Source organism: Geotrypetes seraphini, chromosome 4, assembly GCF_902459505.1.
Source record: "Geotrypetes seraphini chromosome 4, aGeoSer1.1, whole genome shotgun sequence".
Taxonomy (NCBI): Eukaryota; Metazoa; Chordata; class Amphibia; order Gymnophiona; family Dermophiidae; genus Geotrypetes; species Geotrypetes seraphini.
The window spans coordinates 130899337-130925800 of NC_047087.1; the positions used below are offsets into that span (position 1 = coordinate 130899337).

The 26464-nt window shown below is 43.5% G+C and overlaps 1 protein-coding gene across 2 annotated transcripts in view; it reads left to right on the forward strand.

The window, feature by feature from the left end:
* The window catches only part of FAM3B (FAM3 metabolism regulating signaling molecule B), a 141328-nt gene that overhangs the window by 52143 nt on the left and 62721 nt on the right, over positions 1-26464 (forward strand). For both annotated transcript variants that reach the window (XM_033940392.1, XM_033940393.1), the window contains exon 2: positions 6123-6266. In XM_033940392.1, coding sequence (XP_033796283.1) covers positions 6123-6266 — 144 coding nt within the window. The remainder of the gene's footprint in view (positions 1-6122; positions 6267-26464) is intronic.

Sequence of the window (26464 nt, forward strand, 5' to 3'; positions counted from 1 at the left end):
ATAGTAATCCTCTATCTATACTCTTCTATCCCCTTTTCCTTCAGGAAATCATCCAATCCCTTCTTGAACCACAAAACCGTACCCTGTCCTATCACGCCCTCTGGAAGCGCATTCTAGGTGTCCACCACCCTTTGGATGAAGAAGAACTTCCTAGCATTTGTTCTGAATCTGTCCCCTTTTAATTTTTCCGAATGCCCTCTCGTTCTTGTAGTTTTTGATAGTTTGACGAATCTGTCCCTCTCCACTTTCTCTAAGCCCTTTCATGATCTTGTAAGTCTCTATCATATCCCCTCTAAGTCTCCGCTTCTCCAGGGAAAAGAGCCCCAGTTTCTCCAATCTTTCAGCGTATGAAAGGTTTTCCATACCTTTTATCAAGCTTGTCGCTCTCTTCTGAACCCTCTCGAGTATTTCCATATCCTTCTTTAGGTACGGCGATTAATCAAATAAATATTAAACTTGAAACTTGACCAAAATTGGATGCAGTACTCCAGATGTGGGCGCACCATCGCCCGATACAATGGCAGGATAACTTCTTTCATTCTGGTTGTAATACCCTTCTTGATTATACCTAGCATTCTATTTGCTTTCTTAGTGGCTGTTGCGCACTGTGCTGATGGCTTCATTGTCTTGTCCAAGTCCCTTTCTTGGGTACTCTTACTCAATGACAGCCCTCCCATTGTGTAGCTGTACCTCGGGTTTCTGTTTCCTATGTGCAAGACTTTACATTTCTCTACATTAAACTTCATCTGCCATCTCGTCGCCCACTCCCCTAGTTTGTTCAGGTCCCTTTGTAAATCTTTGCATTCTTCTATAGTCCTAGCCCCATTAAATAGCTTGTGTCATCTGCTAATTTTATTACTTCGCACTTCGTCCCTGTTTCTAGATCATTTATAAATACATTGAATAGCAGCAGTCCAAGCACCAACCCTTTGGAATTTATTTTGGATCTTCCATTGAATCTACATTACAACTTAATACTGAATATCTACTCTCCATCATCCAAACCTGTACAAGAAGATGGTCCCCTCTCAACCTTTCCTGGTGGGGCAGAATCTCTACGATCCGAATGATGATTACTCCTAAAATTAATTACGTTCTCAGCATGCTTCCCATACTATTTCTCCACTCTGTATATACTCACTTAGAAAGACTCCTTGTAGAATTTTTATTGCAGGGGAAACAACCCAGAATTGCGCTCAAACAATTGAAATGTCCTCGAGATCAGGGAGGTGTCAACTTTCCCATCTTCCGAGATTGTCACCTTGCCTTCCTGATGACACAAGGCACTCTATGGCTGGTTAATAACCCTTCTTTCATAACTCCCAAATGGCTACATCTGGAACACACCTTACTTAATCCACTGATTTTACAACATGCTCCAGCTACAACTCTTCCCATAACCGCTAAAACAAATCCAATGTTACTTAGCAAGTGGCAGGCCATCTCCTTTCTAGAATCCATCACTGATAAAAGATGGGCTGACTCTACTATGGCTCCAATCTGGTACAATCCAAGAGTGAAAATTAATAAAGAAATAGTTGCTTGGAAAGAATGGCAACAAAAAGTATATGGACTATAGGCCACCTAACTATGGAAGATAAATGGATCTCCTTCTCAGACATTATGGCCAAATTTCAAATACCTCTTTCACAATACTTCAATTGGATACAGCTACACCATTGCCTTAAATCTAGTTTCTCAGATTCCTCCTCCTTACATAAATCTCCTGATCTTATTTCCATGTTATTTTCGTATGGTTTCACTAAAGGACAAATGTCCAAATGGTATACATTTATACAATCCAAATGCTACCCCACCCTTCCAGACTCCATTGACAAATGGAACACAGCTTTGCAATTCTCTTTTACTGAAGAAACTTGGCTTGCTATCTGGCCTCACATTTTTAAATCCATACGGTCGGCCTCCCTTCTGCAAGCTGCCTTTTTTCTTTATCATAAGGCTATCTGGACACCCAGCAAATCAGCAAAAATCTCCAGATCTAACGATGATTGTTGTTGGACATGTAAATCACTGGATGGCTCCCTATACCATATGCTTTTCTCCTGTCCTCATGTACAAACCTTTTGGTCTGCAATCTGGTCTATGTTAACTAAGATTTTTCATCTGTCTGACCCTTTTACATTTGACATTTTAATCACAGGTTCTATTGCATTAACCTCTCCTTTATCTGTACATCATGACTGCCTTTTGATAACCGTGTTGTTTATAGCTGTCAAGATAATTCTTCAAAACTGGAAAGACTCCTCGAAACTTGAATTTAATCATTGGTGGAATTCTGTTTGCTTACATGTTAAATTTGAAAGACATATAGCTGAAAGACTTAACTCGATACCCACCTACACCAAAACCTGGACTTTAATCCTGGAACATTGTAACTCTGACCTTTGATGCTTTTTCTTAAATTATCTTATCTTTTTTTTTTCATATTTCGCCTTCTATTTCATTTAACTGGCATATCTTTTGTTACTTATATTACTATTGTGCTGATTACATGTGCATATGATATTATATATCAGTATTGGTTTTATCCCTTGACATATCATCGTCATGCATCCATTTTACTGCACTTTAATAGATTTGGCTTGTGTTTGTTTTTTCCTCATTTATGCTTCCCTTGTGAAAGCATTGACAACATTTGTATTGTTCTTTTCATATATATAAAACTCAATAAAGTTGTTGAACTAAAAAAAAAAAGAAAAGTATTGAAGAAAGATGGGATCCTTGAGGAACTTCACAAAGATTATTCCAAGTATCTGACATGACCCCATTAAAAATGACTTGATAAGTCCATGATTTTTTTTTTTTTTTTAATCTTTATTGATTTTCCAGTCTTCAATAGTGCAATACATAAATATATCATATATAATACATCAATATAAGCATATTTAACTTTCAAATATACATAACCAACCAATTTCTCTCCCTACCCACCTAATGATAATTTAGGGCTTCTTTTATGAAGGTGTGTTAGGGCCTTAACACGCGGAGTAGCGCGCGCTAAAATGCCACACGCACTAGCCGCTACCGCCTCCTGTTGAGATGGCGGTAGTTTGTCGGCTAGCACGCACTAATCCGGTTGATGCGCTAAAAACGCTAGTGCACCTTCGTAAAAGGAGCTCTTAATAAAGCATAGATTTCCCCAATCACCTTACCCTATTAGCCATATCCTTCGATCCTCCCACCCAACCCAAGTGTAAATATTTAAAAATCAAATTATGACAGAACTAACCCCCCCACACACACACACACACCCTTCCCTAGATGTGTACCAAAATAAACAAAAACTGACTCACAATCTAAAACCTATTATAGTGAGGTAACATAAGATGTCAATGGGCCCCATACCAAATTAAATATATTACCATGCCCCAGTCCATAATTTTAAAATATCTTGGAACCATTGCCGATGCCGATGGCATCCAAACAATTAAGTAGAACATTATGATTAACCAAATTAAAAGCACTATTTAAATCAAATTGCATATTCAATGCACTTGTTCCCTTACTAAATAAAGCATACAGATAGAACAGAAATGAGGCAATCAATGTCTTTGAACTACGAAGAGGACGAAATCCCGGTAGCGACATATGTAGAATTGGGAATTGTTCCAGATAATCCAAGAGTTGTAAATAAACAAGTCCTTTCATCAGTTTTACAAACAGAGGAATAGATGCAATTGGCCTATAATTAGAGACCTGAGTAATAGATTCTTTAGGATTTTTTATAATAGGTGTAATTATTATATGCCCCCATGCAAATCAGCTCATTATTATGTATATGAATAATGCAACCTCTGTTTATTCTTGGAAAAATATCACTAACTATTTTTCTATCCCAGAAGCATCAGGCTTGTAGGTGTCATATATATTCAAGCAAAGTAGGTACTTTACTTTCTCTGTCCCTGGAGGGCTCTCAACTTTAAAAAAAAAAAAAAAGCTGAAGTAGGATGTGAACCTGGTTCCCTTAGTTCTCAGTCCGTTACAAAAACCATTAGACCAGGGGTGCCCACACTTTTTTGGCTTGCGAGCTACTTTTAAAATGACCAAGTCAAAATGATCTACCAACAATAAAAATACTAAACATATACCCCCTCTTTTACTACAGTGAACTAGCCGATTTAGCACGTGCTAAGTGCTAATGCGCCCATTATATTCTATGGACACATTAGCATTTAGCGCACGCTAAATCAGCTAGTGCGCCTTAGTAAAAGACCCCTCCCCATATTTATTTATATATATACCAAGTACACCTCTTCTGTTCTCCAGACCTCGTTCCATTCCCCAACCAACATCTCTCTCTGTCCTTCCAGGAGTCCAGCTTTTCTTTCTCTCTCCTCCACCCCTATTGGCAACATGTCTCCCTCCTCTGTTCTGATCTTGCATCTCTCTGTTCTTCCTCAGGGTCTCTCTCTCCCTCTGTCTCTTCTGTCTGCACTTCCCATAGTCTAACATCTGCCCCCCTCTCTTCTGCCTCCCCTTTGTTTCAGGTTTCTCCCTCTCTATCTTCCTTCTGCTAACATTTTGAGTCCTCACACCTTAGGTCCAAGTCTTTGTCTCTCTCACTCTCTTTGTCTTCCACCTTCCAGGACCTGGCATCTCTCTATCTTCGGTTCAGAGTGTTTCCCCTCTTTAACCTTTCTAGTAGTCCAGGATATGCCTTATCTGCCTTGTCTTCCCCCTCCCTTTTGGTTCAAGGCTGCTTTCCCACCCCTTCTCAAGGTCCTTTTGTCTCTTCCCCCCACCCCCAATCCAGCGTCTCTAAGGCAATCCCCCCTCCCACCGAGGTCCTCATGACGGGCACAATTTTACCCCGACGTGCAGAGCTTTATCTCCGCTGCTTCCCTGCACACAGTGACTGTCAGGTCAGTTCTCACCTCCATTCTTCCCTCTGGGCCTACCACAGTTGAAAGTTAATTACAGCAGCTTGCATAACGAACATAGCAGGCTGCCGTCGGCTTCTGTAGCACATTCCCTCTGCCACGGTCTTGCACCTCCTCTGACATCGGGGGTGGGACCGTGGCAGAGAGAACGTGCTACAGAGGCTGATGGCAGCCTGCTACGTTCGCTTTGTAGGCTGCCGTAATTACAGTACAGTACTTTTAAAGGTGAGAAAAACACTGGCTCTGCGATCTACCGGCGATGACTTTGCAATCGACCGGTAGATCGTGATCGACATTTTGGACACCCCTGCCTTAGACACTCCTCAGATCTTCATGCTGTTTTGTTAAGAATGTGTGGTGGAAACCAAAAAAGCTAGGAATTATTAAGAAAGGGATGGTTAGCAAAGACTAAGAATGTTATAATGCCTCTGTATTGTTCCATGGTGTGACCTTACCTGGAGTATTGCATTCAATTCTGATTTCCTTATCGCAAGAAAGATATAGCGGCACTAGAAAAGGTTCAAAGAAGAGCGACCAAAATGATAAAGGGGATAGAACTCCTCTCGTATGAGGAAAGACTAAAAAGGTTAGGACTCTTCAGTTTGGAAGAGAGACAGCTGAGGGGGAGATATGATTGAAATCTACAAAATCCTGAGTGGAGTAGAATGGGTACAAGTGAACTGATTTTTCACTCTGCCAAAAATTACAAACACTAGGGGACACGATGAAGTTACAGGGAAATACTTTTAAAACCAATAGGAGGAAATTTTTTTTCACTGAGAGAATAGTTAAGCTCTGGAACGCATTGCCGGAGGTTGTGGTAAGAGCAGATAGTGTAGCTGTTTTTAAGAAAGGTTTGGACAAGTTCCTAGAGGAAAAGTCCATAGCCCGTTATTGAGAAAGACATGGAGGAAGCCACTGCTTGCCCTGGATCGGTAGCATGGAATGTTGCTATTGTTTGTTTTTTTGCCAGGTACTAGTGACCTGGATTGGCCATCGTAATCACAGAAACAACCAAACTCTGTATTGTAACACCATTACAGAAGCTCATGTACACTGCTCTGAATTGACTCTCCAGTCATTAGTAGCGGCATAGAAGCTTTTAATAAACAATAAATAACTGTGTTATTGTCCCTTAGCCTTCTTCCTGCCGAGATCCATTATGATGATGAATTCACTTTCCAAGTTCCTAACTTACCACTTATTTGCTTTGATTTACAGATCTGTTTAAGGCAATAGCCCTTTTGCTGGCTTCCATAAGTGCCTGGTACCTGGGATACCTAATTGCCGCATCCCTACCAGATGAAACACTGACAATTGCTATGAACAATATCCAGAAGATAGGAGAAAAACCAGTTCTGCAAGGTACATGTATTAACTCTTCTTTCTGTGGTTAGTTCCTCAGTGGTGGAGCTGGACTACGGTGCTGGAGAAACAGTATTAGGTGCATGTTTGCTTTACTAAAAATAAAAGCCCTTCAGTTAAAACATTAAACAGTTGAAAACAGAATTGTTTGTAAATGCTTTCTTATGATGTAATTACCTGCAAATGCTTTTTCGATAGCTATCCTGGATTTATAGCAAAGCTTTATGTATTTTGTATGTATGTACTGTCTATTATTTATGACTGTTATTATGTATACCATATAGGATTTATAAGGTATATACATTTTTAAATAAATAAATAAATAGATAGGTACATTTTCATTTCATGTTTTTCATATTAGTGCAGGCTTTGACAAAAGTTTCTTAGGATGTAGGAGCCAACCCAAAAATCTAGGAGCCAGATTTGGAAGAAATGGAATTATCCCAGGACAAGCAGGCAGCATATTCCCACGCACGGGTGACGTCACCGACGGAGCCCCGCAGCGGACAGCCTCGAAAGCAAACTTGCTTGAAGATCTCGATCTTTCGAGCACTGTACCGCGCATGCGTGCGTGCCTTCCCGCCCGAACTAGGCGCATCTCCTGAGAGGATCCTCAGTTCGTTTAGTTCGTTTAATTCCGCGGAGACAAGAAGACACGTTTTTCTACATCTCTGCAGCATTGCCTTCTCTTCACCGCGGCTGTTTCTTTTCTTTCAGTTAAGTTCGGTCGCTGTGCTCTCCTATTTCTTTTTCGTTTTCTTTTCTTAAAAAAAAAATAAAAAAAAATAAAAAAGTTTCAATTGTTTCTTTGATTTCGTGTCCGGCCGGTGAGCCTTGGGCCTAGGCCCATTTGCTCCTTTCGTTCGACACGGACTTTATTTTTTCCATGTCCCGGCCTCTTACCGGGTTCAAACGTTGTCGCCAGTGTAATCGTGTGATTTCGGTCACCGATCCCCACTGCCGCTGTCTACAGTGCCTGGGTCCCACTCATTCCCCAGAAGATTGTCACCGTTGTTTCACTCTTACTCCACGGGCTTTTCGACGCCGGTGCGCTCAATTTTTTCAACTTTTCGGAGACATGGAGCAACCTTCGGATTCTGCTTCAACCTCGGCGGCTGCCCCGGTCTCGAAGGCTTCGACTCCGACGACATCGACGACTACGGTCTCGAAGGCTTCGACCCAGGCTCCGGCTGGAGCTTCGGTCTCAAAGGCCTCGACCTTACCTGCTTCGGTTCCCTCGAAGACGGTGCCATCTGCGAAGTCTTCTATGGGGGGTAAGTCTCCGGGTTCTCTTTCAGGTACCGTACCCAAGAAGCCACCAGACTCCTCTGCACGTCCATCTTCCAAGCGTACCTCCAAGATAAGGGAATACTCACCTTCGAGGTCGCCCTCTTCGGAGCGTACTGCTGCACCTACGAGGTCAGAATCTTCTGTCTCGGTGCCGATGCTGGAGGACATGCTGAAATCTATACTCACCACTCAGATTTCCTCCTTAGTGGCTCAATTGGTCCCGTCCTCAACCTTGCCTCGGACTGATCAGCCTGTCACACAACCAGAGCTTCCAGTATCTCGAGGCCGATCCAGGACACCGAAGAAAATTTCTTCGTCTGATTCTTCTCCAGACTCGCCTCCTCCGAAGCACCGGTCGAAGCATTCGAGACCTATTGCTCCCAAGCTTCGGAGGGAGTCTTCGGCACTGGATACCGAGACTTCTCTGCCTCATTCTTCGAAGCAGAAGCACAGATCTCGACACCATCGCGCATCGACTCGAAGTCCTTCTCAACCGAAGACTCCACCATCAAAGCCACCCCGTCGAGACAGTTCACCACAGACCTCGACTCATTCTGTACCACGTACACCTGGTACTTCTCCATCCAGGAGCCTGAAGAGAAAACATTCTCTTACTCCACCTCACAGTGCAGCTTCTTCTGTGACTCTACGTCTAGACTCAGAACCACTTTCACCATATTCTAGAGAGGCTTCTCCCTCATACTCAGCTCTTCCTAAATCTCGTAGTGTATCTCCTGAGGAAGCGTCTGATTCCAAATCCATTTCTTTTGCCAAATTTATTTTTGATATGGGACAAGCTCTCAAACTGGATCTTCATTCAGATTCTAAATATACTCCTGAATATTTAGAAGATATGGAGCTTCCTCATCCACCGAAAGAGTCCCTCAGATTACCTATGACTCCTGTTCTGAAACAAACCTTTGTTCGTAATATGGAGACTCCTTATTCCATCACTGCCATTCCATCTAAATTGGAATCCCGTTATCGAACAGTTCCATGTAAAGGTTATGAAAAGTCTCAACTATCTCATCAATCCCTGGTAGTAGAATCCTCTTTAAAGAAAGCACATCCTTCCAAAATCTATGCTTCAGTTCCTCCAGGTAGAGAAGGTCGTACCATGGATAAGTTTGGTCGCCGTTTATACCAAAACTCTATGATTGCAATTACAGCTACATCTTTACGTCCTACTTCAACCATTTTCTGAAGATTTTACCATCTTTTTACCCGGATATCTCTACCACTCGTCTTTCAGAATTTAAACTCATCCTTAAGACTCTTTCTCAATTACGACTCTTCATGTTACAAGCCTCATATGATGCATTTGAACTCTCATCTCGAGTATCGGCCTTTGCTGTAGCCATGCGTCGTTTAGCATGGTTACGTATTGTGGACATGGATCCCAACCTTCAAGATAGATTGGCAAATCTACCTTGTCAGGGAAATGAATTATTTGATGACTCTATTGAGGCAGCTACCAAGCGTCTTTCAGAACATGAACGCTCTTTTGCTTCCCTCATTCGACCAAAACCTAAACCTGCACCAACTAGAGGTTTCAAACAGACTCCACGTCGTTATCCTCAGAAAACGACTCCTGCTTTTTCAAGACCTCCTCCTCGGCGTCCTCCTCAACAACAGCGACAACAAAAATCTCAGACTCCTGCTGCCACCAAGCCTGCTCAGTCTTTTTGACAATCTCGACATGAGCATTCAAATTTCTCTGTTTCCAAATTCTCCCCTCCCCATAGGGGGTCGCCTTTCCACATTTTATCACCAGTGGGAGCTCATTACATCAGATCTCTGGGTGCTTACCATCCTACAAGAGGGATACTCTCTTCGGCTCCTTCAGGTGCCTCCAGATCGCCATCCAAGAGAGTGTCCTTCCAATCAGTCGCATCTTCCCCTTCTTCTCCAAGAAGCTCGAGCTCTGCTTCTCCTACGAGCTGTGGAGGAAGTTCCTCTTTCCCAAAGGAACTTGGGATTCTACTCCCGTTATTTTCTAGTTCCCAAAAAGACGGGGGATTTGCGACCGATCCTGGATCTCAGAGCTCTCAACAAATATCTAGTCAAAGAGAAATTTCGAATGCTCACACTGCCAACTTTATATTCCTTAATGGACCAAGGTGATTGGATGTGTTCCCTCGATCTCAAAGAGGCGTATACTCATTTCCCTATTCATCCAGCATTTCGCAAGTACCTCAGATTCCAAGTAGGAAGCCTTCATCTGCAGTACCGAGTTCTCCCCTTCGGATTGGCTTCTTCTCCCAGGGTTTTCACAAAATGTCTCGTGGTCGTGGCTGCAGCTCTTCGCAACCAGGGTCTCCAAGTATTTCCATACCTAGACGACTGGCTCATCAAGGCTCCCTCTTTTTCAGGGGTTATTGCAGCGACCCAACAGACTATTCTTTTTCTACAAAGTTTGGGATTTCACATCAACTTTCCCAAATCTCAGTTGACTCCTTCTCAGTCTCTCCAATTCATAGGAGCAACTCTGGACACTATCAATCTGAGAGCATACCTTCCACAACCACGTCAGGCCGCCCTGCTTCAGATTTCTCAACAATTCTTCCAACTTTCAACTGTTCCAGCACGAAAGATGATGGTTCTGCTCGGTCACATGGCTTCTACAGTTCATGTGATTCCTTTTGCCAGACTTCACCTTCGTATTCCTCAATGGACACTGGCATCCCAATGGCAGCAATCAGTGGATCCACCAACTCGACTGATTTCCATAACTCCATTGCGGAAGTCTCTCCGTTGGTGGATGCTCTCTTTAAATCTTTCCAGAGGCTTGCTGTTCCACCCTCTTCCTCATCAGAAAGTCCTCACAACCGACTCATCAATGTACGCATGGGGAGCTCATGTGGACGGTCTTCGCACTCAGGGTCTCTGGACTCAAGCAGACCGTCGGTGTCATATCAATCTATTGGAACTCAGAGCAATATTCTATGCTCTCAAAGCTTTTCAACATCTCCTTCACGACATGGTGATTCTTGTACGTACCGACAACCAGGTAGCCATGTATTATGTCAACAAATAGGGAGGGACGGGCTCTCACTCCCTCTGTCAAGAAGCTCTGAAATTGTGGCATTGGGCAATTCTTCACAACATCTTCCTCAGAGCTGTTTATATTCAGGGTCAACACAATTATTTGGCGGACAAATTGAGTCGTCTTCTACAGCCTCACGAATGGACACTCAATTCTCTTACTCTTCGCCAAATCTTTGCCCGTTGGGGAACTCCACAGATAGATCTGTTTGCGTCACCTCTCAACTTCAAACTGCCTCAATTTTGCTCCCGCATCTATGCCCCTCAACGTCTCGAAGCGGATGCGTTTCTACTGGACTGGAGGAATCAGTTCCTTTATGCTTTTCCTCCGTTTCCTCTGATTCTCAAGACTCTAGTCAAACTGAAGTCAGAACATGCCACCATGATTCTGATAGCTCCTCGGTGGCCCAGACAACCTTGGTTCTCCCTTCTACTTCAACTCAGCACCAGGGAGCCTCTTCTTCTACCAATATTTCCCTCTCTACTCACGCAGAGTCAAGGATCCTTGCTTCATCCCAATCTGCAGTCTCTACATTTAACAGCTTGGTACCTTTCTGCATAACAGACTTTTCTCAATTCTCTCCGTCTGTTCAAGATATCTTACTTGCTTCCAGAAAACCATCAACTAGACAATGTTATGGCCAGAAGTGGACTAGATTCTCTGCTTGGTGTTCTACACGTCACTTGCCACCCAGATCTTCCTCCTTGACATCCGTTCTGGACTACTTACTCCATTTATCACAATCTGGACTTCAAACTACATCTATTCGAGTCCATCTTAGTGCTATAGCTGCTTTTCATCAGCCTTTGGATGGAAAACCCCTTTCTGCACATCCTATCATTTCTCGCTTTATGAAAGGACTTCTCAATCTCCATCCACCGCTTAAACCACCTCCAGTGGTTTGGGATCTCAATGTTGTTTTAGCTCAACTTATGAAACCTCCTTTTGAACCGCTTGACAAAGCCCACCTCAAGTATCTCACTTGGAAAGCTGTGTTTTTGATTGCTCTCACTTCTGCTCGAAGAGTCAGTGAGCTACAAGCTTTAGTTGCAGATCCACCCTTCACAGTTTTTCACTATGACAAAGTGGTCCTCCGTACTCATCCTAAATTCTTACCTAAAGTTGTTTCAGAATTTCACATCAATCAGTCTATTGTTCTACCTGTGTTTTTTCCAAAGCCTCATTCTCATCCTGGAGAAGCCGCTCTTCATACCTTGGACTGTAAACGTGCTTTGGCTTTCTACCTCCAACGCACTCAACTTCACAGAACATCTCCTCAACTTTTCATCTCATTTGATCCAAACAAGTTGGGACGTCCTATATCAAAACGCACAATCTCCAACTGGATGGCTGCTTGTATTTCTTTCTGCTACACTCAGGCTGGTCTTCCTCTGCAAGGTCGAGTGACGGGCCACAAAGTTAGAGCTATGGCGGCATCTGTAGCTTTCCTTCGATCAACTCCCATTGAGGAAATCTGCAAAGCTGCCACTTGGTCCTCGGTTCATACTTTCACCTCTCATTATTGTCTGGATTCCTTATCCAGGAGGGATGGCCACTTTGGCCAATCTGTTTTGCAAAATCTTTTTTCGTAAATTGCCAACTTCCCTCCATCCCTTTTTACTTAGCTTGGAGGTCACCCATGTGTGGGAATATGCTGCCTGCTTGTCCTGGGATAAAGCACAGTTACTTACCGTAACAGTTGTTATCCAGGGACAGCAGGCAGATATTCCCACAACCCTCCCACCTCCCCTGGTTGGCTTCTTGGCTAGGTATCTGAACTGAGGATCCTCTCAGGAGATGCGCCCCCTAGTTCGGGCGGGAAGGCACGCGCGCATGCGCGGTACAGTGCTCGAAAGATCGAGATCTTCAAGCAAGTTTGCTTTCGAAGCTGTCCGCTGCGGGGCTCCATCGGTGACGTCACCCATGTGTGGGAATATCTGCCTGCTGTCCCTGGATAACAACTGTTACGGTAAGTAACTGTGCTTTATTTATGCACATTTATAAATCACAATGCGCTCAGTGTGATTATACTAATTACCAGTATTATAGTAGTAGAGGAGTGGATAAGGAGTGGATACTGCTCTTCTTCACTGCTCACCCACCCACAATGGAGAGAGGCTGTAGTCTGCTGTTGTTGAGGTAATGGGAGAGAGACTAGAGGTAGATGGGTAGGCAGTGAACCCACCCGCCTAACCGCAGAAGCTGCAGCCTCAGATTTTTTCCATTGCCCACCTGCACCCAACAAATGGAGGTTTTAACTTCTCCCCATTGCTCATCCTCCTGTTCCCAGCAGCTGCAGTTAAAGCTTCTCATCACCTACCCAGCCACCCCAGCAGCAGCCTTGTGTCAAATCCTTGCCCCAGACATAGCCTCTTTCAAAACCTCTTGCCTCTTCTCCCCAGTAGAAGCCTCAAAACTCCCCCCCCCACACTAAATTTAGAGTAGCCTCTTCTATCTCTTCTCCTCCCTTCCCCTTAAAAAAGAATCTGGCTTTAAAATTTAAAATTGATAACATAAGAACATAAGAATTGCCGCTACTGGATCAGACCAGTGGTCCATCATGCCCAGCAGTCCGCTCACACGGTGGTCCTCTGGTAAAAGACCAGCGCCTTAACTGAGACTAGCCCTATCAGCGTACGTCCTTGTTCAGCAGGAATGTGTCTAATTTTGTCTTGAATCCCTGGAGGGTGTTTTCCCCTATGATAGACTCTGGAAGAGCATTCCAGTTTTCTACCACTCTCTGGGTGAAGAAGAACTTCCTTACATTTGTACGGAATCTATCCCCTTTCAACTTTAGAGAGTGCCCTCTCGTTCTCCCTACCTTGGAGAGGGTGAACAGTCTATCTTTATCTACTAAGTCTATTCCCTTCAGTACCTTGAATGTTTCGATCATGTCCTCTCTCAATCTCCTCTGTTCGATGGAGCATAGGCCCAGTTTCTCTAATCTTTCGCTGTACGGCAGCTCCTCCGACCCCTTAACCATCTTAGTCGCTCTTCTCTGGATTTTTTCGAGAAGTACCGGGTTCTTCTTCATCTACGGTGACCAGTGCTGTGCGCAGTACTCCAGGTGAGGGCGCACCATGGCCCGGTACAGTGGCATGATAACCTTCTCCAATCTGTTCATGATCACCTTCTTTATCATTCCTAGCATTCTGTTTGGCCATTTCGCTGCCGCCACACATTGTGTGGACGGCTTCATCGATTTGTCGATCAGATTCTACAAGCAAGGGCTGATGGAGAATGTCCTCTACAGCAACAATGCTCCTTATGGGTCACTTCTGCCTTTCCAAGGTGGACAAACCCTTCCTCCTCCCCCCAACAACTTTCTCTCCTTCTCCCTTCCTATCCCCCAGAAATGTCACCCCACCCCCTCGCTAGTTCTCTCTCCAGTCCTGCTTATGGTACACACATACACATTTCCATTGCTTTCTCTCTTTCTCTTGCCTAGTCCTGCGCTAATCAGATAGCATCCCTTAATGCAGCTGTGTTGATTAGCGCAGAAATGCCTACTTTCTGCCCCCAGATATGCCACATCCATGAAAAAATTTAAAATATTATTTAGCATGCGAGTCACATGCATCAATTGGGAATTTACCACAGGATGCCTGAGTGCATCCCTCAGTAAGCTGCAATAAGTACTCACTAGTGCTTACCGCAGCTAAGTAAAAGAACCCAAGAGATAACAAAGTCCATATTACCAAAGCTGACATATTCAAAATACTACAGTGAAAATAAAATGTTTTTTCTGCCTTTGTTCAGGGCAAGCAGTGGCTTCTCCCATAAGAACAAAAGAACATAAAAAGAGCCTTACTGGATCAGACCAATGGTCCATCTAGCACAGTATCCCGTCTTCATTGTGGCCAATTCAGGTCCCAAGTACCTGGCAAAAATCCATTCCATGCTATTGATCCAGGGCAAGATTTGGTGCTTTCACAAAAAGTCTATGTCAGTGTTGTTTACTATATGTACTTGAATATAAACCGAGATGTTTGGGCATAAATAATGGCCCATAAATCTAATCTAATCATTAGTCTTATAGTCCATTATTTTTCAGTTCAGACTCGGAGCAGATTACAACAAGAAGAACCCTACATTAAGGGGAGCACATATACTTAAAAATTATTGCATAAAGAGATTGTTACACTTGTGCCCCCAAAGAATGCAACGGGCAGTCAGGTAGTGAGTGACAATCTGGCATGGTCCCCCTGGAACTAGGGGAGCCTCTCAGGATTTTACCCCTAGGCAACAGCCTAGAATTGCTTTTTCAAATGTCTTTCAAAGAATACCATTTAGTCAGAATGGCCTTAATGAAAAATATATACTTTATTTGGCCACTGGCCTCAAAATCATAATCCATCACATGTTTCAATGTGAGCATGAAAATATAACCAAAAGAAAACAATCTAACTCAATTGCCCGCTCTGGACTTTATTAGGCACTTATATACAGTCCTCTTCACCAGAGTCTTAAGGTTAGGCATATTTTATACAGGCCAAAAGAATACAATCCTTTAGCTTAAATGCTTCCCTGTTGTACAACAGTTGAAATAAGCAGCTTCCTATTCCTGAGCTGCAGGAGGGGAGTTTATGGCAGTGATTAATGAGCCAGCACTACTAGGCTGCTGGTACAGGTAGTCATGAGAAAGAGACAGAATCATTTATACTTCTGGGAAGCAGGTTCCTTAGCAAGGCACACAGACAGCTTTATATCATTCAGAAAAAACATAGCAGTTTTACACTCAGAGATTCTCAATCCATTTCTGAGAAGCATGCAGGCTAAATGCAATTAACAGGCTGCTATAGTAACAGTGAACAGCTGTTCTCCTCACAGAGTTCTGTGAACAGTGAGCCAGAGTAATACAACAGGCTGAGATTCCTGCCCAGTGTTTGGCTCAATTTAATAGCTGTTTTATACAGTGAAGGATACTGTCCCATTGTTTAAAGCACAGAAGAAAAATGTAGAAAACTTTACAGTCCAAAATTACCCTTCTCTTGCAGCACACACAGTCTGCATATCAGAAAAAAAAAACAGCCAAGGAAAACATCCAATAAACTCACGTTTGTTTCAAGCCACTTCCATTTGCTCTGGCCAAACTTCAATTGCAGCACTGTTGTCATCCACTATCATTGCTTCTCCTGGCTCTAAAGGCAGGTTTTCTTCAGCTTGCTCCTCTCTCATTCCCAGTCAGGGCTGGCTGCCTGGTCTGGGGTAAGCTCAGTCTCGTTATCAGCTTTCTGTCTCTCCTCCCGTCCTCCTGCTCTGCCCTGCTCTCTGCAGAGCCTCACTTTAAACCAGGGATGCCCACATTTTTTGGGCTTGCGAGCTACTTTTAAAATGACCAAGTCAAAATGATCTATCAGCAATATAATTTTTTTAAAAACACAAAGCACACTGAAAGGCAGAGAAAATGTTAATTATCATTCATATTCAGGGTTTTTTTCAAAGAGGTCAAGGCAGATGACTCTATGCAATGTCACCTCAGTAACAACCATACAAAAATAGACAAATATACCCCTCCCTTTTTACTAAACCGCAATAGCAGTTTTTAGTGCAGGGAGCTGCGCTGAATGCCATGCGATGCTCTCGACACTCATGAGCTTCCTGCGCTAAAAACTGCTATTGCGGTTTAGTAAAAGGGAGCCATAGTGAAAAATATAGATAGCAGATATAAATTCTCAAAACGGACACATTTTTCCTACCTTTGAGTTTCTGATTGCACTTTCTTCTTCTGACTGTGCATCCAATATTTCTTCCATTCTTTCAGCCTCCTGTATGCTTCCTCTCATCAAGATCTCATTCTCTCCCCCAACTTTTTCTTTCTTTCTCTCTGCCCCCTTCTTTCTTTCTGTCTCCCTGCATCACTTTCTTTCTTTCTCTCTCTCTCTCTCTCCATGCCCCCTTTCTTTCTATCTCCCTGTTCCCCCTTTCTGTTTCCCTTCTTTCTTTGTCTTCCTGCCACCCTTCTTTCTGTCTCCCTGTCCTCCCCCAAGCCACTAGGTTTGCCGCCGCCATTGGGGAACAGGCCCCCAAGCCACCGCTGCCCCAAGCTCTCCCTACAGAAGTGTCGCGCTGACCAGCATTCCGCTTCCCAATGTCAATTCTGATGTTGGAGAGGAAGTTCCAGGCCAACATAGGGAAGACGGTTTGAGGGCCGTCGCCTGGACCTTACTTTGCTTTAGTTGTAGCGGTCGGCAGCGGCGGCGGATCGGGGAGGGGGGGTGTTTGAAGCGGTGGTAGGCAGCAGCAGTGGGGGCCAGTTCAGGGGGGGGCAGGCTTCGGCGCTGGAGGGAGGGGAAGTGATCGCCTGTCCCATTGTCCCCAGGGACATCTTTGGGATGCTGTCCCTGAAAACGGGACATTTCGGCGTCCCGAAGCTGTGCGTGGGGATAGGGGACAAGGGATCTAAAAAGGGGACAGTCCTATTCATAGCAGGACGAATGGTCACCTTAGCCTTACAGGTACTAGATAATAATAGGGCAGAGATTTCCTGCTTTGCTTTGGCACTGCCTCAGGTAAGGAAAACCTTTCCTGTTCTGTCTCAGTCTCATCTTCACTGCACATAAGGTAGTCATGGGCTCTGACCTGGTCTGCCCTTCTGCACCGGGGTTTGTATGCTTTTCTATATTTCCCTGTGATAAACTTTGGGATTGTTGTAGATTTGTTACAAGATAAAATATAAAGATTAGCATTTATTGAAAAGCAGGTCTTTAAATCTTTATGAAAAGTAATATACGAATTCAGGCTTCTTATTTATAAAGGAAAACTGTTCCATGTCTGAACTGCCTGAACATCCTAATTACTCTAAAAACAGTTGGAAACTGAAGTTTAAAGTTATAGTTACTCCATGTAGTAATAAAATTAGCTGCAATATATATAAGAGATGTTAATTGTTTTGGAGCATTACCATATAAACAATTAACATCTCAAATGCATTACAGCTAATTTTATTACTACACTGAGTTTCCTTCTGAAGTCCCATTTCTATCACCCTCCCCCCACCCTCCCACCCACTAGAGTTCCTTCTCCGCTGCTGCTGCCATCAGCCTCCTCCCAAACCGGGAGACTTCCTCCACCATCAGCATGCCCCCTCCCCCAACAAAAAGAGGCAGTATTCCCCCTCCCTCCGTGAACTGCTCTAGTAACGTTTTGGGGCAGTATCGATTCCCACTCACTTCTGCATGTGCTCTTTCAGTGATGAAGCTGGCTGCCATGATTTCCAGCTGTATTTAGAGTAGCAAATCCAAAGCTAGCAGCACTAAGTTGCTTACAGGCTAGTATATTCAAAGGTAAAAAAACAAATGGGTCACAAATTAATGCTTTCTCTATAGCCATGTGCTAACTAAAATAGAGTCTGAACAGAACACACAACAAAAGCAGGCATAAAGGAAGGGGGTATCATCCCACCTAGCCTATAGCAATGCACACTGGGATCTTGCGTTATAGAAAAGTTTACATATCTTAATGCAAGCAATTTGCTCCCATGAATGTGGGGGCAGAACAGGTTCCATACTGGGAAGTAAGAGGCAGAGCAAAAAGGAGAGCCTGCTGTACTTTTTGCAGCGCTGACTGAGATGCAAATTGCCTTGTGCCTGGAAATCCTAGGCATCGGTTCTGATATTTCAGTCATCATAGTGACCTGGCTCCTGTAGCTGGTGAGCCCTGTATTATTCCATACTAAAAATGTGCATACACAAGATTTTCTCTTCTTCAGGAAGCAGATGAAAGCTTAGCTCTACCACAGTTTAGTAAAACCCAGCAATAAATGGGAGGGTGGGGGGGGGGGGGGAAATAAAAGGCAACATCTGTAAAGCTATGTACAATAATGTTCATAGGGGCCCTTTTCCTAGGCGGTGTTAGTGTTAATGTGCACCTAATGCAGCTTAAAATGGCATACTACGGGATGTGCTCAGGCATCCTGTAGTACCTTCCAAATTAGTACATGCTAGCCATGCGCTAAAATATATTTGTCTTTTTTTTAGGAGGTATGTAGCAGAGAATAGATGTTCCTGCGCTAAATTAGTTAGTTTAGTTATATTACCACTTGCTAACTAGTTTGTGCATGAATACCACGTGAACACTTAGGCCCAGATTCTAAAAAGTCCACCTAAAGTTAGGCGCCTAACTTAATTGATTAATAGGCTTAATTAGTGCCTATCTTGGCACAAAAATCTGCGCTAGGGTAACACGCCGGATGGTGTGAATAACATGAAGAAAGACCTGGCGAAGCTTAAACAATGGTCTGAAATTTGGCAGCTAAAATTTAATGCTAAGAAATATAAGGTCATGCATTTGGGCTGCAAAAACCCGAGGGAACGGTACAGTTTAGGGGGTGAAAAACTAATGCGCATGACAGAAGAGCGTGACTTAGGTGTGATTGTATGTGATTATCTTAAGGTGGCATAACAGGTTGAAAAGGTGATGGTGAAAGCTAGCAGGATGCTAGGTTGCATAGGGAGAGGTATGGCCAGTAGGAAAAAGGAGGTATTGATGCCCCTGTATAAGACTTTGGTGAGACCTCATTTAGAATATTGTGTACAATTCTGGAGGCCGCAACTTCAAAAAGATATAATAAGGATGGAGTCGGTCCAGAGGAAGGCTACTAAAATGGTATGTAGTCTTCATCATAAGGCGTATGGGGACAGACTTAAAATATCTCAAGCTGTATACTTTGGAGGAAAGGCAGGAGAGGGGAGATATGATAGAGACGTTTAAATACCTAAGAACATAAGAATTGCCACTGCTGGGTCAGACCAGTGGTCCATCATGCCCAGCAGTCCTCTCACAGGGCAGCCCTTAGGTCAAAGAGCAGTGCCCTAACTGAGTCTACCTGCATACGTTCTGGTTCAACAGGAAGTTGTCTAGCTTTGTCTTGAATCCCTGGAGGGTGTTTTCTTCTATAACAGCCTCCGGAAGAGCATTCCAGTTTTCTACCACTCTCTGGGTGAAGAAGAACTTCCTTACGTTTGTGTGGAATCTTTCCCCTTTTAACTTTAGAGAGTGCCCTCTCATTCTCTCTACCTTGGAGAGGGTGAACAACCTGTCTTTATCTATTAAGTCTATTCCCTTCATTATCTTGAATGTTTCGATCATGCCCCTCTCAGTTTTTTCTTTTCAAGGGAGATGAGGCCCAGTTTCTCTAATCTGTCACTGTACGGCAACTCCTCCAGTCCCTTAACCATTTTCTATGGACCCTTTTGAGTAGTACTGAGCCCTTCTTCATGTATGGTGACCAGTGCTGGATGCAGAATTCCATTTGAGGGCGTACCATGCCCCAGTACAGTGGCATGATAACCTTCTCTAATTTGTTCGTGATCCCCTTCTTAATCATTTCTAGCATTCTGTTCGCTCTTTTCGCCGCCGCCGCATATTGCACAGACAGCTTCATTGACTTGTCGACCAGTACTCCCAAGTCTCTTTCCTGGGGGGTCTCTCCGAGTACTGCACCGGACATCCTGTATAAGATTTTTCTTATTGACATGCATCACCTTACACTTATCCATGTTAAACCTCATGTGCAACGTCGCAGCCCATTTCTCGAGCTTGTTATGTCACGTTACAGATCTTCGCAATCCTCCTGTATCTTCACTACTCTGAATAACTTCGTATTGTCTGCAAATTTAATCACCTCACTCGTCATACCAATTTCCAGGTCATTTATAAATATGTTGAAAAGCACGGGTCCAAGCATTGAACCCTGCAGCACTCCACTTGCAACGCTTTTCCAGTCCGAATATTGTCCATTTACCCCCACTCATTGTTTCCTATCCACCAGCCAGGTTTTAATCCATGTGAGTATTTCACCCTTGATTCCATGGCTCACAATTTTTCAAAGTAGTCATTCATGCAGAACCTCAGACTTCAGAGGGTGGTGGCCAGCGGAGGTGACCAGCGGAGTGCCGCAGGGCTCAGTCCTGGGTCCACTCCTTTTCAATATATTCATAGGAGATCTGACTCTTTTTTTTTTTTAATTTATTTATCATTTTATAATTAACTAGCTGATGCCCCGGCGTTGCACGGGTATTTAATTATAGCAATAACACTGTAAATGGATTCAAATAAAGATACTTTATAGTGGTGAATGAAATTATTTTTTTACAGCTTTATAAAAAGTACAATATTCAAATTATAATGTGAAATATTTGACAAAATGAATACAATACAACTAACACAAAACTTGATTATAAACAACATTTTTAGTTTCACCTCCAGGAGCAAGAACATATAAATTCAAGCAACATAGAGTTGTCCATGGGAAAAACAGGGGGATGTTAAATCCACTCCACAGTATGTAATAGTCTGTCCCTGTGATTTGTTGATTGTGATAGAGAATGCAAGTCTCACTGGAATTTGCAATCTCTTAAACTGAAAAGAAAGATGTGTTGGAAGTTTCGTTCAAATCGGGCAAGCCGTTTTTGCGTTGGCAGCTTTTTACATTTTTTCCATTGACATGAATGGGTGAAATCTGATTTTCTGTTTGTAGCACCGCCCACGTGTGCATGTGGGCTGCGAGACCCCCAGAACATATCACCCCAGGTAGTGAGGGATCTGCATACCAAGTTTCGTTCAAATCAGGCAAGCCGTTTTTGCTTTGGCAGCTTTTTATATTTTTTCCATTGACATGAATGGGTGAAATCTGATTTTCAGTTTGTAGCTCCGCCCACGTGTGCAGGTGGGCCGCGAGACCTCCAGAACATATCACCCCAGGTAGTGAGTGATCTGCATATCAAGTTTCGTTCAAATCGGGCAAGCCGTTTTTGCGTTGGCAGCTTTTTACATTTTTTCCATTGACATGAATGGGTGAAATCAGATTTTCTGTTTGTAGCTCCGCCCACATGTGGAGGTGGGCCGCGAGACCCCCAGAACATATCACCCCAGGTTGTGAGGGATCTGCATACCAAGTTTCGTTCAAATCAGGCAAGCCGTTTTTGCGTTGGCAGCTTTTTACATTTTTTCCATTGACATGAATGGGTGAAATCTGATTTTCTGTTTGTAGCTCCACCCACGTGTGCAGGTGGGCCGCGAGACCCCCAGAACATATCACCCCAGGTAGTGAGGGATCTGCATACCAAGTTTCGTTCAAATCGGGCAAGCCGTTTTTGCGTTGGCAGCTTTTTACATTTTTTCCATTGACATGAATGGGTGAAATCTGATTTTCAGTTTGTAGCTCCGCCCACGTGTGCAGGTGGGCCGCGAGACCTCCAGAACATATCACCCCAGGTAGTGAGTGATCTGCATATCAAGTTTCGTTCAAATCGGGCAAGCCGTTTTTGCGTTGGCAGCTTTTTACATTTTTTCCATTGACATGAATGGGTGAAATCAGATTTTCTGTTTGTAGCTCCGCCCACATGTGGAGGTGGGCCGCGAGACCCCCAGAACATATCACCCCAGGTTGTGAGGGATCTGCATACCAAGTTTCGTTCAAATCAGGCAAGCCGTTTTTGCGTTGGCAGCTTTTTACATTTTTTCCATTGACATGAATGGGTGAAATCTGATTTTCTGTTTGTAGCTCCACCCACGTGTGCAGGTGGGCCGCGAGACCCCCAGAACATATCACCCCAGGTAGTGAGGGATCTGCATACCAAGTTTCGTTCAAATCGGGCAAGCCGTTTTTGCGTTGGCAGCTTTTTACATTTTTTCCATTGACATGAATGGGTGAAATCTGATTTTCTGTTTGTAGCTCCGCCCATGTGTGCAGGTGGGCCGCGAGACCCCCAGAACATATCACCCCAGGTAGTGAGGGATCTGCATACCAAGTTTCGTTCAAATCGGTCAAGCCGTTTTTGCGTGATCGCGGCACATACACACACACATACATACACACATACATACCTCCGATTTTATATATATAGATTATCAAGTATAAACTTGTATAGAAAGCAAAAATTTAAGTTTAGGGATACATAGCCGTGATCATCATATTAAAGTCCAAAAAACAAAGAAGCAAATGAATAATACATATCCATATTTTCAGAAAGAAAACAAAAAAGAAAACTCCATTATGTTACTTAAATTTTTAACTCAAGTCCACTTTGAGGATCTAGATGTACAAGGGACAGTTTAAATTAAGAAAAAGAAACAAAAAAAAAAGGCTAAGATTAATCTAACCTGAGCTCAAAGTTCCCTAATAACTTACAATCTAGGCTAGATCTTATCGTCCTTTTCTTTATCCAAGCGAGACAAAGACAGGAAGGTCACCAGCTGTGAAGGATCAAAGAAGATAAATTTCTGGGAAGAATAATACACTATGCATTTACATGGGTGATGTAAATAAAAAGTTGCCCCTAGGGCCAACACCCCTGGCTTTAATAATAGAAATTCTCTGGGTTTCTCTGGCAAGATCAGGATACATTTGTATCTGCATTCCTAAGAATGTTTTCAATTAATTTTTAAAGAAAAGTCTCAGTAATCAGTTTTTATCCGGGGCCAATGCCACTGTTAATAATAGGGTTGCTGGGACTGCTTTTTCAGTATTCGAGGATTCCAATACGGTGGACATATCCAAGTTTTCCTGTTCAACCTCTTGCTGTTGTTTCTGTTGATTAATAGGAAGATAGTAAACTTGTGTAAATGGTGGTATCATATTTTCAGACAAACCCAAAATTTCCATCATATATCTTTTCAGCATCTCCCGAGGTGTAATCATTAAGACCTTAGGAAAGTTTACCAATCTTAAATTATTTCCTCGGGAAAAGTTTTCCAAGGATTCTAACTTTCTTCTAAGATTGGTATTATCCTGAATTAATGTTTCATAAATTTGTTTGGACTTAAATGACTCCTGGTTAATGCTGACAATCTCTTTTCTAAGCTCTGTTGTTTCCTGTTTTACTTCTTGTATTTCTTTATCATGATGTTTTATTTTTCCTTCTATTTGATTTAATTGAGGTTTTAACAAATTAGGAATATTGGCAACCAGGTCCCAGATAGTTTCAAGTGTTACCTCATGGGGTCTCTGAAGATGAAAAGAATAAGCTGCAGACTCTTCTTCCTCTGGTGAAACTGCCTGTTGAGCACTCTCCTGGATCTGTCCGTTCCCCTCTGCTGTCGACTCCTCTGTTTCTTCAAACAGACTCTCTTGAAAATGTAGAGAATCTGGATCCCTGCTCCCTCCATGATTTACAACGGCCTCCAGGGCAGAACATACTCCCTCTTTGGAGAGTTCCCCCGCCCGCGGGGAGCTGGTAACCTGAGGGCGTGGGGGCGGAGCCCTTGTGTCAGGGCTTAGCGTGGTCTCAAGTCCCTGAGAGATCGCCTCCGTTCTGCCCATTTGGGGCGTCTCTAGCGGGAGCGCCTCCGACTGCCCAAACCGGGTCTGACGGAGCTCCGCGAGGCCCCAGCCGTGCTCCAACCCCTCCGTTTGGGCATCCTGTAGTATATTCGGCGAGGAATCCGAAAGTAAGTAGAGAGCTCACCAACGCATGACACTCAGCTTAGAGATTCAGTGGCCATCTTGATGATATAGGAGATCTGACTCAAGGGCTTCAAGGTAAGATAACATTATTCGCTGATGACGCTAAACTATGTAATATAGTCAGTGAATGCAATCTACAGGATACTATGGTGCAGGACCTGCTTACATTAGAAAGTTGGTCCTCGACCTGGCAGCTAGGCTTCAACGCCAAGAAATGTAAGGTCATGCACCTCAGAAGAGGAAATCCATGCAGAGCTTACACCTTGAATGGAAAAACTTTAACTAGGACTACAGCAGAACGAGATTTAGGAGTAATCATCAGTGCAGACATGAAAACTGCCACTCAAGTGGAGAAGGCTTCATCTAAGGCAAGGCAGATAATGGGTTGTATCAAGAGAAGTTACGTCAGCCGGAAGCCTGAAGTCATAATGCCGCTGTACAGAGCCATGGTGAGACCTCAAATGGAATACTGTGTGCAATTCTGGAGGCCACATTACCGTAAAGATGTGCTCTGAATTGAATCGGTTCAGCGGATGGCCACCAGGATGGTCTCGGGGCTCAGGGGTCTCCCATACGAAGAAAGACTGATCAAATTGCAGCTCTACACTCTCGAAGAACGTAGGGAGAGGGGAGACATGATTGAGACATTTAAGTACATCACGGGACGTGTCGAGGTGGCAGATGATGTTTTCTTTCTCAAAGGACTCTCAGCCACAAGAGGGCATCCGCTCAAACTCAGGGGAGGGAAATTTCATGGCGATGCCAGGAAGTACTTCTTCACGGAAAGAGTGATAGACCATTGAAACAAGCTTCCAGTGCAGGTGATCTAGGCCAGCAGCATCCCAGACTTTAAGAATAAGTGGGATACCTACGTGGGATCCCTACGAGGGTAAAGATAAGGAATAGGGTCATTAGGGTATAGACTTAAGGGGGTGGGTCAGTAGAGTGGGCAGACTTGATGGGCTGTAGCCCTTTTCTGCCGTCATCTTTCTATGTTTCTATGTTTCTAACCTTTTCGAACACCTTCTGAAAATCCAGATATATGATGTCGACTGGGTCACCCTTGTCTATCTGCCTGTTTACTCCCTCGAAGAAGTGCAGCAAGTTCGTCAAGGAAGATCTTCCTTTGCTGACGCCATGCTGGCTGGTCCTCATCAGATTGTGTCCATCAAGTTGATCAATGATGTGGTCCTTTATCAGCGCCTCTACCATCTTTCCTGGTATTGAGGTCAGACTACCGGTCTGTAATTTCCAAGATCTCCCCTTGAACCTTTCTTGAAGATCGCCACTTTCCAGTCATCTGGAATCCTTCCTGAATTGATTTACAGATTGCTATTAGTTGAAGCAGTTCAGCTATAGCCCCTTTCAGTTCCTTGATTACCCTCAGATGGATGCCATCCGGTCCCGGGGATTTATCATTTTTAAGCCTATCAATCTGCCTGCATACCTCTTCTAGACTGACTGTCAACTCTGTCAGTTTCCCATCTTTGTTTCCTGTATATAGCCTGTTGGCTTCCAGTAGGTTGTGTATATCCTACGTAATGTAAATGTGCATGAGTCGAGTCTCTTTAATTTGAAAGGATACTCTGCAATGAGAAGGCATAGGATGAAGTTAAGAGGTTATAGGCTCTGGAGTAATCTAAGGAAATACTTTTTTACAGAAAGAATGGTAGATGCATGGAACAGTCTCCCAGAAGAGGTGGTGGAGACAGAGACTGTGTCTGAATTCAAAAGGGCCTTGGATAGGCACGTGGGATCTCTCGGAGAGAGAAAGTGATAATGGTTACTGTGGATGGGCAGACTAGATGGGCAATTTGGCCTTTATTTGCCATCATGTTTCTATTTTCAACACCTCACAATCAGCTTTTATTGGATTTAATTGAAAATTAGGCGCCTAACTCAAAAAACTTGATTCTATAAAATGTAGGTGCCTTGTCCAAAGTGCCTACACTAAAAGTGGGCATGGTTAGGAGGCAGATCATGGGTATGTTTTTGAGTTAGACATCTCTTTTTGAATCAGGGCCATTATGCTCTAATATTGGCATCTAACTTTAGGCATATAAAATCCTGGCATAAATTGGGGACGCATAAATGTTAGGATGCTGAGCGCCACCTATGCATGCTTAGGGTGGCTAAGCGTGATTCTATAATGGGCACCTAGGTTTTATAGAATTGGTGCCTATATCAGCGCCAACTTTAGGGGAACTTTATAGAATTAGGGCCTTCTGCCTACAAAATGGATAGCAGTAAGTGCTCATATGGTAATCCAAAAATAGAAAGAGGCCATTTTTACAGCTGTGGTAAAAATGCCTTAGCATACTGGAAAAACTGCATAAGGGCTGGCTAAGGCCACTTTTTTTATCGTAGCTTAGTAAAAGGACCCATAGTGGGGGGAAAGTGCGGGACTAGAAGCAATTGTGGAATGGTTAAATTGGTTTTAGTGGCAATCATGAC